Source organism: Triticum dicoccoides, chromosome 5A, assembly GCF_002162155.2.
Source record: "Triticum dicoccoides isolate Atlit2015 ecotype Zavitan chromosome 5A, WEW_v2.0, whole genome shotgun sequence".
Classification (NCBI taxonomy): Eukaryota; Viridiplantae; Streptophyta; class Magnoliopsida; order Poales; family Poaceae; genus Triticum; species Triticum dicoccoides.
In genome coordinates this window covers 596420354-596435415 of record NC_041388.1, presented here as the reverse complement: position 1 = coordinate 596435415, position 15062 = coordinate 596420354, and the positions used below count along the sequence as shown (strand labels likewise).

General features: G+C 46.2%; 2 protein-coding genes across 5 annotated transcripts; one reads left to right on the top strand and one right to left on the bottom strand.

Moving 5' to 3' along the window:
• Nucleotides 1-2352: 2352 nt before the first annotated feature.
• On the bottom strand, nt 2353-5917 carry LOC119303191 (protein Asterix-like). The gene is made up of 3 exons (XM_037580296.1): nt 5687-5917; nt 5284-5384; nt 2353-2724 (listed from the first exon to the last, which is right to left on the bottom strand). The coding sequence occupies exons 1-3, from the start codon at nt 5855-5857 to the stop codon at nt 2661-2663; spliced, it is 336 nt and encodes a 111-aa protein (XP_037436193.1). The 5' UTR covers nt 5858-5917; the 3' UTR covers nt 2353-2660.
• Nucleotides 5918-6076: 159 nt separating this feature from the next.
• LOC119303189 lies at nt 6077-13407 on the top strand. Of its 4 annotated transcripts, XM_037580295.1 has the most exons (9): nt 6077-6267; nt 7100-8224; nt 8689-8897; nt 9093-9167; nt 9327-11724; nt 11866-11908; nt 12002-12249; nt 12458-12568; nt 12695-13407. In XM_037580295.1, the coding sequence occupies exons 2-9, from the start codon at nt 7149-7151 to the stop codon at nt 12921-12923; spliced, it is 4389 nt and encodes a 1462-aa protein (XP_037436192.1). In that variant the 5' UTR covers nt 6077-6267; nt 7100-7148; the 3' UTR covers nt 12924-13407. The 4 variants fall into 4 exon arrangements, with proteins under 4 accessions (XP_037436192.1, XP_037436191.1, XP_037436190.1 ...); XM_037580294.1 differs by having other exon boundaries at nt 9093-11724; XM_037580293.1 differs by having other exon boundaries at nt 8689-9167.
• The last annotated feature ends 1655 nt before the right edge of the window (nt 13408-15062 follow it).

The window sequence follows — 15062 nt, the reverse complement described above, 5'->3', positions numbered from 1 at the left end:
TAGTACGGCAAGAGAACCGTGTGAGGTGAGGTGAGCTCTGTACAAGAAACGCATACGCTAGCAAAACAAGCCCATGTCTTGGGGAGCATGGTGGATCTGCGACGCATGCGCACGCGGGCAGGCGTTGAAAACGCCGAGAGCGACAAGGGAGCGACCAGCCAGCCAACCAAGCGCCGCCATCATGTCTCGGGTCCAAGAAAATGCCCAGTGCCATCACGACGGGTTCTCGTCATCTCACCTTTGATTCTGGTGCCTCCGGCTGTCTGCCCCCACGCCATTGGGGGGAGAAATATCATATGCGCAGCTCCAAATCGGGCAAGATTTTCTTTGAACCAACCGGCGATCGGTTGTGGCTGCATACACGTACAAGTGAGATCATGAAAGTGATTGCAACTCCAAAATACTCACACGCCAAGGAAGCACCATCTTGAAAAGACAGCGATTGCAACTCCAAAATACTACACGCCAAGGAAGCAAAGACTTAAGCTCGTGGCTAATTGGCAACACGACTTGGCTATAATATATTCCCTCCGTCCCATAATATAAAAACGGCTTTTACACTACGTAGTGTAAAAATCGCTCTTATATTATGGAACAGAGGGAGTACTACACTACCAGTAAACGACGTCAACTTTATTGAAGTTATTTTGGAGTCGTGGTCTGCCTTGTGCGGTTCAGCATGCCAAAGACTATGTTGGAGCCGATCCCTTATAAAATAGAGGAGTAAATGACGGAGTAAACTTTAGTGGGGTATATTTACTCCATTAAGTTTCGGTCGAACTCGGACCTAACCGATCCCTTAAATATAGCAGAGTATAATTTTTTTCTAACCTATGCAATTCTAGTTTACATTGCAACTACATATTAACACACATATAGAAACTAAACATAAATATGAATGTTCAAGCAAATCACGAATATAGCTTACAAACCGAATTATTCAAATTTAAACACGCTGAATGATCCAAATGTAGAAAAGAGCAATCCGACGAATCGGTTATGGCGATGAGTGGTTATGGCGACGGCGGCGGCGTTTCACCTTGACAACAACGGCGGCGGCGTTTCACCTTGATTCCGGTGACTGCAACGGCCGACAAACGGACTCGGAGTCGGGCAGAAGGGCGGCGAGGGCCAAGGGAGGCGATGAGGTAGCGGCGGGGCCGACGGGCAGTTGCCAGGAGGTGCGCCTGTGAAGAGGTGATGGGGAAGGGGGCGAGGAGGAGTGAGAGAGGTAGAACTTTACTTCGTGCGGTCGTGACTGTGTATATTTAGGTGTCGGATAGGAGGCGGAATAAAAAACTTGCTCCTCTTTAAGTTTTAGGATCGGTCAGGTGTCGGTTAGAGCAAAACCAAATTTTCACTCCTCCACAGCTGGATAGGGGATCGGGCAGAGTTGCTCTTGACCAGCTAGAAGCTAAATAATACTAGTAGTACAATACTACAAAAGCTATCACTATTCACTGGTGCACTCATCGATGCAAGTAGGGTTTGGCGCCTTGTGGAAAAAAAGTCAGAGCTGATGATGAGGGTGGCGGCTATGCCAAGAGTTACTTACTAGTAGAGTACACCATTTTTCATACCTATCTGAATTATCTGGTCACGGTTAGAGCTCAATCTTCCCCACTCCACCCTCAATGCCAGCGTTGACGAACTGCGATCATTTTACACGCATCGTAAACCTTGCCGATAACAGCACTTCGACTTCGTCTTGTACTCCCATTGTTTCAAAATAAGTGACCCAACTTTGTATTAACTTTGATATAAAATTAGTACAAAGTTGGGTCATCTATTTTGAAACGGATGGAGCAGTAGCTAGGATCCCTTTGTTATTTGTTCGTGTATGACCGCAAAAACGCCTTATATATTCAGAAATACGTAGGGGTTACTATCATAATACACCGGCCACTGGGCGATCCATTGGTGAAGCAAGGAGGCAGCAAGTAGCGTCCCACCGTCCACCCATGGCAACCTCACCGTCCCACGTAGTAGTACTGTCTCCCCGTGAGACACGGAGGCAGGAAGTGCTTGGCCAAACAGTTCTTGTCTTGGGGGGAGTTCTGGTCCCGTGGTTTATGCTTTGTATAGTTGATTTCTTCTGATACGATCTGCGTTCCAGTGTGGTGCACATGGCGACGGCACAAAGAAGGGGTAGTTTAGACACTTCACACGGCTGCACTTGATTGGCCGACAAGTTTGAGAACCGAGAGGCATCTTTGCTCCAATTTCATTTTGTAAAGTTAGGCTCCCTTTCTTTGAATGAATAAGTAGAGGTTTCTTCTGAGCGGCGACTGCATGCCCACACAAGAAGACAAAGCAAGGGCCACATCAACAATATTTGATCTTGATCATGCATGAGAGGAAAAGTGATTGCTGCTCCGATAAATGAAACAATACAAAACCAGAAGCTCACAGGAGATTGATCAATGTGGTGATGTAGGCAAAGACCCTTCAACTATCTTTATAATAAAACTGGAAGAACAAGTACCGTGCAAATAGATTACTGAGCATCATGATACATGTCTTGGTCCCTACAAATGAGGTGGTACATTTGACGCGTGCCCGACTCAATGATTCGGAAGTGTGGGTGGGCGCCACCATGCCAGTAGCTTCGAGGCACCAAAAATTTAACAGGAAACTTCATATGGCGCATGGTGTGCAGATTAGCGTTTTGTGCCGCCTGGGCGAGGCCCGAAATAGTTCGTCACCAAACCCATGACAGCAAACCTGGCAATATTGCAAATTTCAGTTGAATAAATAAGCTACTATTTCTTTTTATGAACTTACATCAGGAAATCAAGGGCCAAATACTATAGCACTAGTAAAACAAGATATCGGAAACTGTAGACAAAGCATGGTATGTGGATATGTTTTTTCTAGGGGATGTGGATAATTGTTTTGGTAAAGCACAACTGTCTATGGAAAGTGAAAATACTACCCACTGAAACTACGCATCAAAATTTCTTTGGGGATGGGCAGATGGAGATTGTTTTCCTATGTAGGCCCCCTTCCTATCTCTATTCATAATAGTGGCTTGAGACATGTTGTTCAGTTAGTAGATGATGTTTTCATGCTAAAACCCATCCTTATCCTTTATCTCTCAACTCTACCAAGTAAACAAACAGATAGATAAGAGTAGATACTTGGGTGGTGATAAAGAGCAAACATCCAAACCCCAAATGATAAGTGGATATATGAAGTACCTTGAACACAGTTCCTGCTATCCTAAATATCCTATTGGCACATGGAATTACATTTCCACTTGGTTCAGAGGGAAGCAGCCTTTACACTAAGTTTCACGAACAATGATAACCAATCCACAAATGCAAAATGGTGAGAACATGAAAGGGCATTCAACTTTAATATCACTTTACTGAGCAAATCATTTCCATTAGTCAAAATTATTAGTGTGTGCTCTCCACTTCTTATTTACTTTGCACCACATTGCCAAACTGACCTTCACTAATATCCATGATAAGTCAACTCCACTGACAATAATGGAACACTAACAACCAGCTAATATCTACTCATGACAATCCCTTTTACTGTAACAAGTAGCCTGCTGTTTCACCATAGACATACAATTCTGCTTGGGAATGCGATCGATGCTTGAACGAACAGGTTGCTGATAACTGTTCCTTAACAATGCAAAGACAAACCATCCCTAAAATTTGCTCTGATAAATACACAACTACAGCACACAATGTCATTTGCCTTCTGCCTAACACTTGTTTAGTTTCTTTTCCCAAACGAGCTTCCATCCGGATTCCACTATAATATACTCCCTCCGTCCCAAAATTCTTGTCTTACATTTGTCTAGATACAGATGTATCTAGTGCTAAAACGTGACTTGATACATCCGTATTTAGACAAATCTAAGACAAGAATTTTGGGACGGAGGGAGTAGATGACAGAGCAGCAAGGTGGCATTCATGTGCATGCCAAACAAAACAAAAGCTAGATCTTGAAGTCTAGGCCACAACTGCTAGCCCATGAGAAAGTAAACATCCTTACAGAACTTTTTAGGCCATGTTCAATGCAAAGTGCTTCGAGAGGTTCTTGTGAAAACAAACCGGTTTGTCCTTAAGCACCGTTGCTTATTTGTATATCACAGATGCTTAATTAGGCACCTCTAGTATAGAAACAAGCACTGGTGCTTAAGAAAAACGGTTTATTTTTACAAGCAACTCTCTAAGCACCTTCCATTGTACTACCTCCGTCCGGGTTTATTGGTACCCTTCATATTTTGTGCCCAATTTTGACCGTAGATTTGACCATCAAAATTTAAGTTATATGCCACAAAACTTATATTGTTGGATTCATATTCGAAAGAGGTTTCCAATGATAATATTTTTATGGTATATAACTTATTTTTTGTTAGTCAAATCAAAGGTCAAAGTTTGACCCAAAATACAAGGGGGGCTAATAAACACGGACGGAGGTAGTACATGGTCCTACACTGACAGTTCAAAGGACTGTCAAAACATGATCAATAGGATCCAGCACCAGAACCAAACAAGATGAGCAAAAGTCAACACAGAAACACTTCTTTAATTTATTGTAACTCTGTAAGAATAAATAAAAGGCTTCCCATATAAGGCACATAATGTCCTTTATCAGGTGACAGTTTATTAGTTCCTTCTTGTACTTGGACAACTAGTAGAATATAGAAGAGAATGAACAAGCTGTCTATAATAATCGATTGATATTTTAGCCCACAGCCACACACTGTTTTTAGCTCCCAGGATTGACATGTCTAGTTAGAACATCTATGCGGTATGACAGCATTTTGCTAGGAACTCTGCCACACATGTCAGAAATTGGAAGTTAATATTCTTAAAAACAGCAAGGACCAAAGTTCAGGGTGATCTTAAGATCAATGTGAAGACGCATTTCTATAACATTAACAATAACATAACAAAAGGCCTAAAATAGCGTTCTGACTTACTTCCATCAAGACTTACAGAGTAAAGCCACAAATCCTATTCTGTCTCAACGTTGCAACTCATAAATCATTAATCCAATATTAAGTAGCTCTGGTAGCAAACGGCCAAAAGGGGGAAAACTACGACGCTGTTTAATTGCACAATTCCACCACAAGTTGCAAGAAAAAACTAAACGGCAATTGAGAATCCCCAGTAAATATACAAGTACACGATGTCAAGTGACCCACCCAGTGCAAAGGTAGGTATATGCTGCTGCTCGATTATCTAGATTTTAACTGTATGCTAGCTGAAATCCTAGATTAACAAATAAATAAACCACACAAATGTGAAGGAAACTCACATGAAAGCCATGGAGAGCTGCTTGAGGTCATTCTCGAAGTTCTTCATGTTCGCCAGCGACTGCGCGCAGAAGATGATGGCGATCCACGAGCACACCTTGTACTGCAAAACCACACAGCAAAGTCAACCTCACAACGGGACCAACACGAATCAAAATCAGACAGTGTTCTAGCAGCATCGGATTTACTAAGACGAACGCGACATCTCGGCCAACTATGAAGGAGCCTACAGATCTGTCTACTACTAAGACACTAGCTCGCCCAGATCCAATTACCCACCCAGCTGCCACTCCCTACCGATAAACCTAGATCGATGCGGTGCGGCGAGACGATGGGAGCGGGGACAGACAGGAGGCGCGAGGGTGGAGGCGTGGTGGGGATCGTTTGCTTGCTTGGAGTACGTACGTGGAGCATGACGCCGACGACGCCGAAGACGACGGCGAGGAAGCCCGCGTAGTCGACGGGCAGGTCCTGCGACGACAGCTTGGGCGGCGCGTACGGCCTCGCCGTCGCCGGCTGCCTCGGGTCGTTCGCCGTCGCCGTCGCGCCGCCCCCCGACGCCGTCGCCTCCTTCATCTCTCCTTTTTTTTTCCTGATCTGAAAAGACGATCTGAACCAAGGACAGGAAACCGAGAGAGAAGACAGTACAGTACACCTGAATGGCTAAAAAAAGTTTGGGCCCGGGCGCCCGGCCCGGCACGGCCCACGGCCTGGCCCCCACGCCGCCGCTTTTCGTCCGACGCGGGTTGAAAAGTCAAAGCGCGAGTCTTCCCGACCACGCCCCCACCACTTCACTCCGCCTCCGCTCCCCTTTCCTGTCGCCGCTCTGACGACACCCTGCTGCGCCTCCCTCTCCCCCACTTCACTCTCCACCCACCAGCGCCGTCCCTCCAAAACCCTAGCCGGGGAGCTCGGCCGGCCGCGGGGAGGTCGCGCGGAGGAGCTCCACCCTCGCGCCGCCGCCTGCCGCGCGTCGCCATTCCTCGGTAAGCCCTGCGGCTCCTCGCTAAACCTTCTTGTTTGCGTTGCGTGGCCGCCTGGGTTCGGCTCTCCGGGTAAGCGGTTAGGCTCGGCTCGGCTCCGCAATGTCGGGCTAGTCGAGCGGTGCTGGGGCCGCGCTCTATGCGTGCGTATTTTGTGGCGTGCTCAAACAGTACCTTAGGGTTTTAGTTAGTTAATTAGGTGTGGTGGTGGTGTTAAGCTCGGTTCCTGATTTTGGGTAGGAGTGCTGCCTTACTGTTGTGGTTTTTGGATGGTATTCGGCTGTGGCGTGCGTTTGGTTTTACTGGCTTGCTGGCCACATGCGTGGAAGATTCTTGGTGGTGGTGATAGGTAATTGAGGAGGGGTCATGGTCAGTCCGTCAGTGTAGGAGTGCAAGTTTGTTTTTATTAAGATACTGAATTATAGCCTACTAATCTGTTCGAATGCTCTGATTTAATTTAGTTTGTATGATTTTTGTGATGAAGATTCTAGTGTCGTGTAATGCATGTGGTTTTGAGATGCGCCCTCGTGCCGATTTGCATGTCGGCAAATCGACCAAGTTGCTGAAATGTTAATGATCTAATGTTCTGATTTAATTTAGTTTGTATGATTTTTGTGATGAAGATTCAAGTGTCGTATAATGCATGTGGTTTTGAGATGTGCCCTCGTGCTGATTTGCATGTCTGCAAATCGACCGAGTTACTGAAATGTGAATAATTTCAAGGGAAGAAAGCAGAGTTACATGCTCTTTTAAGGAGGAAATAGATAGTGTTCTGTTATGCACCCTCATTTGACCTCAACTAATATTTCTCTCATGCTTAATTTTTCGACTGTAGGTACTCTCCCTTGACAGGAAACCAGTGGTCACCCAGTCAACCAGTCAAAATGCAGTTCCAGTCTGGCAACTGTGCCAAAACGTTGGCAAAAGTAGATGGATCTGGTGCAAAAGATTTTTCAGTCGACCGAAGCACATTTGGTTTTCCACAAGATGCTAATCAGGAATATTTTAACCGGGCTTGCCAGTACAGTTATCCAGTTTCAACGCAAGGCTTTCAAGATAAAGGATTTGTACCAAGCGTTCCAGATTTTGTTCTGAATAATGCTTCTGCTGCACTCAGGGAATATCAACAATTTGACCACTTTTTCAGACCACTTCAGCCTCTAGCACCGGATGGAAACCAGGTGCAAAATATTGGCATAAATACCGCACATCGCAGTAGACCTTCTAATGCATCCTCCTGCCTTGATCATGTAGAAGAAATAACTTCTCATGACACGGACGGTTATGACGACAGAGCTATCTCATTTGGGAGTAGCTGCAGCACAGGAATTGCGTGTTATCCATATAGCAGCCCTATGCAAAGCGATGACTGCATTGCAGACACGCAGGATGGGACCTGGGCTGCTCTTATGCAAATGCAACAGGCTTTGGAGGCGGCTAATGAAGAGTGCAGTGACTTGACTTTCAATAACACAGAACTTTCAGGTGGGAATACCATGCAGCATCAAATTGTTTGGGACAATGGCTGTTTAGCAAGTCCGTCTTTCACCTCAAACTTTTTACCCTTCCCTGGAGAGGCTGAAACCACGGTCACAAATACCAGCGCTATGTATAACTTACATAACTCTGCTGATCTCCTGTATGATAATGATCAAGACATATCATCTTTTGAGCTCAAAGTGAATGAACAGAAAGAAGCAACCACAAGCCATGTTTGTGAACATCGAGGTGAAATGCATTCTGCTGAACAGGGGGGATATCCTGGCCACGACGAATCTTTTGATTTGACAATAAGCCAGGACAGACAGTTCAGTTCATTTGTTAATGGTGCAGATGGATCTGTAGATAGTGAAATGAACCTTTATGATTGTGAAGAGCAAATGGAAATTGATTCACTCCTAAATTCATTTGGAGCATCAAGTGATACCTTTGCACAGACATATGAAATGTTACAGAAAGGGTAAACGGAAATTTTGCAATCTCATCTTATCATTGCTGTGACTATGTGACTGAAGTCTTGATTTCCCCCTCTCCTTTTAAGTTCAAACTAGAAACCTGCAAGCTCTCTCGCACAGAATTGTAGTTATTCTATTGAATATAAATCTTGAAACTCTTGCTACATAAAGGTGCAATTATTAGTTTAGTTGTTGATGCTCCATTATTAATGCCAATGCTTCTTTCTGCTGTTGCTGAAACAGCAAAATGATGCCTGGAAACACCTATAGTAATAGTGGTAACAAAAAAATGTAAGATATATTTTCAGTATGCTTTCTTAGCTAATGGCATTTTGATTGATTTAGCTTACTCTGCTAGGAGCACCAGAACTAATACTCTATGAGTGAAATATATATTTTTGGCACCATAGCCAAATTTGTTATTTTGCATTTCTGAAATTTTAATATAATTAAATGTGATGAAATGCAGTGAAAATATTGTTGACCTTGAAAAAAAGGCTAAATTAGCGGAAAGCATTTCTGCTACATTCATCACTAATACTGTCCCATATATTACACAAGCTGGGGCGACTGAGTCAACTGTCTCTGATGGATCTTCTTGGACTCAACAATATCAATCTACTTCCCAGTCATGTGGTTTATCTTATTCTTCAGCTTCTCAATGGGAAACCATGCCAGGTACTATTTTTCCTTTAGGGGATTGTCAAAATGATGTTAGTGAGTCCAATTCAATGACTAGCCTGGGGACAAATGGCGATCTCCTGTTATCTTTTGGCCATACTTCAATGCAGCAGCAGCAACAGAGTGTATCTAGTGATACTAATTTGGAATTGATTGACAATTTTGCTAACCCTTATCAAGAGTTTGTGACAGGCGTGGATGGTCAAAGGAGCCACCTATACCGCGACGAAGCACTGGCAACCCAAGGTGTATGGGCGGCACATCCTGGTACGATGGTACACTCTTCAACTGATACTGGATATTCAGATGTACAGCCGCCCATGACACAGACTACTACTGTTCCGCTGCCTGCTCCGAGCTTGTCCAAGGGCCCCAACTCATTATTTACTGGAACAGAGCTTAACAAGGTTGACCTACATGATACAGGTATGCAGATGCCTTTGACACAGACTACTGTTCAGCTGCCTGCTCCGTGCTTGTCCAAGGACCCCAACTCATCATTTATTGGAGCAGAGGTTCAGAAGGTTGACCAAAATCATTCAGATACGGAGCTTCCCTTGACACAGACTAGTCATGTTCAGCTGCCTGCTATGAACTTGTCCGAGTACCCGACCTCGTCATTTGTTGGAGGAACAAAGCTTAAAAAAGTTGACAAACATGATTCATATATGCAGCTTCCCATGACACATGCTAGTCATGTTCCGCTGCCTGCTACGAGCTTATCCGAGGATCCGAAATCATCATTTATTGGAGGAACAGAGCTTAAGGAAGTTGACAAACATGATTCAGACATGCAGCTTCCCAGGATACAGGCTAGTCATGTTCCGCTGCCTGCTGTGAGCTTGTCCGAGGAACCGAACTCATCCTTTATTGGAGGCACAGAGCTTAAGGAAGTTCGTAAACATGATTCAGATATGCCGCTTCCCATGACACGGGCTAGTCATGTTCCGCTGCCTGCTGTGAGCTTATCTGAGGACACGAAATCATCATTTATCGCAGGAGCAGAGCTTAAGGAAGTTGACAAACATGATTCAGATACGCCGCTTCCCATGGCACAGGCTAGTCATGTTCCGCTGCCTACCATGAGCTTACCTGAGGACACGAAATCGTCATTTATTGGAGGAACAGAGCTTAAGGAAGTTGACAGACATGATTCAGATATGCAGCATCCCATGACACCGGCTAGTCATGTTCTGCTGCCTGCTGTGAGCATGTCCATGGATCCAGAATCATCATTTACTGGAGGTACAGAACTTAAGGAAGTTGGCAAACATGATTCAGATATGCAGCTTCCCATGACGCAGACTGTTCATGTTCAGCTGCCTACTCCGAGCTTGTCCAAGGACTCCGAGTCGTCGTTTGTTGGAGGTACAGAGCTTAAGGAAGTCGACAAACATGATTCAGATATGCAGCCTCCCATGACGCAGGCTAGTCATGTTCTGCTGCCTGCTGTGAGCTTGTCCGAGGACCCGAACTCATCCTTTATTGGAGGTACAGAACTTAAGGAAGTCGGCAAACATGATTCAGATATTCAGCTTCCCATGACACAGACTGTTTGTGTTCAGCTGCCTGCTATGAACTTATCCGAGGATACGAAATCATCATTTATCAAAGGAACAGAGCTTAAGGAAGTTGGCAAACATGATTCAGATATACCGCTTCCCGTGGCACAGGCTAGTGATGTTCCCCTGCCTACCATGAGCTTACCCGAGGACACGAAATCATCATTTATTGGAGGAACAGAACTTAAGGAAGTTGACAAACATGATTCAGATATGCAGCCTCCCATAACACTGGCTAGTCATGTTCCACTGCCTGCTGTGAGCTTGTCCGAGGACCCAAAATCATCATTTTCTGGAGGTACAGTGCTTAAGGAAGTGGGCAAACATGATTCAGATATGCAGCTTCACATGACGCAGACTGTTCGTGTTCAGCTGCATGCTCCGAGCTTGTCCAAGGACTCTGAGTCGTCATTTGTTGGAGGAACAGAGCTTAAGGAAGTCGACAAACATGATTCAGATATGCAGCCTCCCATAGCGCAGGCTAGTCATGTTCCGTTGCCTGCTGTGAGCTTGTCCAAGGACCCGACCTCATCCTTTATTGGAGGTACAGTGCTTAAGGAAGTTGGCAAACATGATTCAGATATTCAGCTTCCCATGACACAGACTGTTCGTGTTCAGCTGCCTGCTATGAGCTTATCCGAGGATCCGAAATCATCATTTATCAGAGGAACAGAGCTTAAAGAAGTTGACAAACATGATTCAGATATACCGCTTCCCATGGCACATGCTAGTCATGTTCCGCTGCCTACCGTGAGCTTACCCGAGGACATGAAATCGTCGTCTATTGGAGGAACCGAGCTTAAGGAAGTTGACAAACACGATTCAGATATGCAGCCTCCCATAACACCGGCTATTCATGTTCCGCTGCCTGCTGTGAGCTTGTCCGAGGACCCGAAATCATCATTTACTGGAGGTACAGAGCTTAAGGAAGTTGGCAAACATGATTCAGATATGCAGCTTCCCATGACGCAGACTGTTCGTGTTCAGCTGCCTGCTCTGAGCTTGTCCAAGGACCCCGACTCGGCATTTGTCGGAAGAACAGAGCTTAAGAAGGTTGGACAACTTGATTATAGCCACGTTGGATTTCCTCAGGAAAGTATCCTGCTCTCAGCAAGCAAACCTTCACACCCAAGCGGTTTGCCAGTTATGAAGTTTGATGACGAGGTGGGTTCACGGTCTAAGAAGCGGAAAAGGTCAACAGCAGATGTTTTAGCATCGCATGCACAAGCCATGTTCGAGGGTGGGAGACTGCAATGTAGAAGGTGATTGCTTGGAATTAGAAAATTGTCCTTCACAAAATCATATTTATTTTGCAGGAATCATGTATTTGGGCTCTTCTGTTTAACTTGCTTTGGCATACATGTTCAAGAGGCTAATGCATGCTTTGTGTTCTTTCTATGCAGGACACCTGAGTTGGCTTGGGCCGATTCCACATTGACTGAGAAGGTTGTATACTTGTATATCTCACATATTGCATGAAAACGCCTGTTGTCGCCACATCAATTTCATATTGACTGACAAACTTATCGTGCATAACAGGTTGACGGTGAAAAAGCAATGACGGAAAATAGCACCTTCGTTTCTCGAGCTCGGAGAAGACTTACTTTAACGACCAGCTTGATTCAGTGTCTCCTTCCTGCTCTGTCAGTGAGACTTCTTGCAGCAAAAGTTGCTGATTGCGGTGAAGCCATTGTGTACCACATTTGTAAACTGATGCTCAGTGATATATCTGACCCAGTTCAACCTTTTGCCAGCGACACCAATAACTTCATGCAAAGTGAAAACATGTAAGCATCTTTTACTTTTGAATGCTATCCCAGTTTAACATACCAGCTACCATCCTAATTTTTAGTGCCTTAGGAGCGGCTTATGCAAAAATCTAGCGGAAAAAAAATCTGAGTTCGGTCGAAGCGCTATAACCCTTTCATAACCAGCAATTTCTTTCTTTCTGGTTTCTATGACTTTGAGAGTCTTCATCTTGTGATTTTTTGCCAGGCCACCGAACGAGACAAGCACCTCCGGAAAGGAGGAGGACTGTAAACTCTTATCTGAGGTTCTGGAAACCTTCGATGCGAGGCTTGGCGGGCTACAAGGCTCCTTGTCAAGGTATGATGATACTTCAGTTACAGCTCGAAAGATTGCCTCTAGCATTTTCAATAGAACATGATGCGCTATACGTCAACCTATTCAAAATTTGCTGTTTTTATGCCTGCCCTCCCCTGTTTGTTTCAGAGTCGAGAAGTTGCCCAGCTTCCAGGACTACGCGTCGGCGCTACACCAAATCGAGCAGTGGGCCATGACCCATCAGTTCATAAAGCTGAACGAATACAAGAGACTGCACGCCGGCTACGGCTCTGGTCCTAAAAGGCCTCTCTGCGTCGGAGCCATCCGGAAGCATGCCGGAGGTTCTTCCGCTCCGGTCTCAGAGCTGAAAAGGGTCCGGTGTCGCTCACTGAAGTAGCCGCCCGCTCGCTCGCTGGCTCGCCCCTAAGTAAAAAAGTAGAGTTGCTCGGTCGGTGACTTGAGGAGTAATGCGTGGTCATACTGATGCGGTAGTGAGGAGTTAGGAGGGTGTTACATAGGAGTTTAACTTCGTGTGAAGTAGCGTATTTTGGGATGGGGTGCAGGGACGGAACGTGTTGTGTCGATGCCCTTTTGCACACAGGGCAAGAATGTGCTTTGGAACTGAGACAGTGTCCGGGACCCTGTGCACCGCCTTCTCCGGCGGTGCCAGATGACGCGCCGATGGCTGTCGTCGCCGGGGAAAACGGCCCGGCTGTGGCGGGGTTTCCGTGGGTTGAGCTAGTGTGAGTGTTGGATGGGCGGGGTGTCGAGGGAGGAAGAGGCCTTCCCAGCTGCTGCTGCTCCCTGTTGTTGCGTTGTAATCACACTGACTTGACAAGAAAAGGTGATGGGCTTCCAACTGCACGTCAGCATTAACGCAAGTTCTTGCTCTGTATGGCACGTCGTACCTGATACTCCCCCTTCGTCCGGTATTACTTGTGGGAGAAATGGATGCATCTAGAATCTAGACTAGACATATCCATTTATGCGGCAAGTAATTCCGAAAAGCTTGGGCATGAGCTATGCACCCTGCAGCTGCTCTATTTTAGGGCACCCCATAATTCCGAAAAGCTTGCGCGAGCGATGCTCCCTGTTGTTGCATTGTAATCACACTGACTTGACAAAAAGAGATGCTGGGCTTCCAACTGCACGTCAGGGTTAACGCAAGCTCTTAGCTCTGTGTGGCACGTCGTACCTGATAGGGCATGAATCTTGTTCTTGGTTTCACCGGTGCCACGCAATTCTGGAATGGAAGAGCTTGGGCGCGAGCGATGCCCCCTATTCTTATAGCATCTCCGATAGCTGCCCTGTTTTAGGGCAACATTTTGGGCTCGGAGTAAAATTTAGGACACCAAAAAGTGCTTTTTTTGGCACGAGAAAGCGTTGTCTCCAACAGGGCAACCAAACTTGAACTGTTGAAAATGAACCTTATGTTAAATCGAAACTGAAAGGAGCGTTGATAACTTGAGCAATCTTCTGTCGGTCATGCATTAGTACAATCTATAGTCTTCAGTTTACTGACGAACTGGTAGAGCTAACTGCAGATAAGTGAAGTTGCACCATGAACTGTACAACTAACAACAGAGAGGTTGCTAATTGCCGAACCAGAGGACATGGTACGTGTTGGGAAACCGGGGCCACCGAGCGGGTGGCGGCAGCCGTTTCCCCCACTTTACGTTAAGTGGATACTTATCCCTTGATCCTGGAGTCCCTATATAAAACAACGAGGAGCTATCATTGTACTATCTGATCATTGATTAATAAAGCTGTTCTCCTCCATATCTTTTTGTGTCATTTACTTTCACGTGTTCGACTACTTCATCTACGACGCTCGCTCTCGCTCCGCAACCTCGGACCGGACTCGCCGGCGGAGTTGCGGAACACGTTATCAGCACGCTTTGCTCCATCAACTCTGCGTCAAGCCTGCATCACGCAGGCTTTCGTCGATCCCGCGGAGGTATAAGATCTGATCCCCTTTTTGCAAAAATGGATTCCCTTCGTTACAAATGGATTCCTTTCGTTACCGCGATTTCGTTTTTGCGATTAGTTTATTTTTCGGATTTCATCTACTTATGGTGTGGATTTTCCTCCCAAGAACCGAGCTGACGAATACGTCGCCGACCAATGTCGATGTTCTTGGACTAAGAGGAACTTGTTGACTGCACTATAGGGAGTCGGTACGCATCGCGATCCAGATGGTCGCGGTACCGCCGCAAAAGCACCAGATGTGCCATGCGCCGTCGGAGTTCCGGATGAACGCGACAAAGATCGCATCCCGAGACGTACTGGTAGCGACCCTGCTAGTCGCCGGCGTCACGCCGCTGGCTGCCGCCGCCACGTCCTGCTAACGCCGCGCTCGCGTGCCCTGCTGGCTGCCGTCGCCGCGCTCGCGTGCCCGTTGCACGTGCAGCCGCCACGCCCTGCTTCGAGGGCCGCCGTGCCCGTGCAGGCCTACTGGCGCGCGCTCGCCGCCGCGAGCAGTGGCCGCCGCCACCGACACGAGTCGTGGCCGCTCGCCGCGCCGCGACGTGGCCCC

Excerpts from the sequence above, each read along its gene's own strand:
- LOC119303191 (XM_037580296.1), bottom strand. The coding sequence starts at position 5,857 with ATGAAGGAGGCGACGGCGTCGGGGGGCGGCGCGACGGCGACGGCGAAC. Across the intron at positions 5,385-5,686 it reads TCGTCGGCGTCATGCTCCAC|TACAAGGTGTGCTCGTGGAT; the intron begins GTACGTACTCCA and ends GTGGTTTTGCAG. Across the intron at positions 2,725-5,283 it reads CAGCTCTCCATGGCTTTCAT|GTTTGCTGTCATGGGTTTGG; the intron begins GTGAGTTTCCTT and ends CAATATTGCCAG.
- LOC119303189 (XM_037580292.1), top strand. The coding sequence starts at position 7,149 with ATGCAGTTCCAGTCTGGCAACTGTGCCAAAACGTTGGCAAAAGTAGAT. Across the intron at positions 11,909-12,001 it reads ATTCCACATTGACTGAGAAG|GTTGACGGTGAAAAAGCAAT; the intron begins GTTGTATACTTG and ends CGTGCATAACAG. Across the intron at positions 12,250-12,457 it reads TTCATGCAAAGTGAAAACAT|GCCACCGAACGAGACAAGCA; the intron begins GTAAGCATCTTT and ends ATTTTTTGCCAG.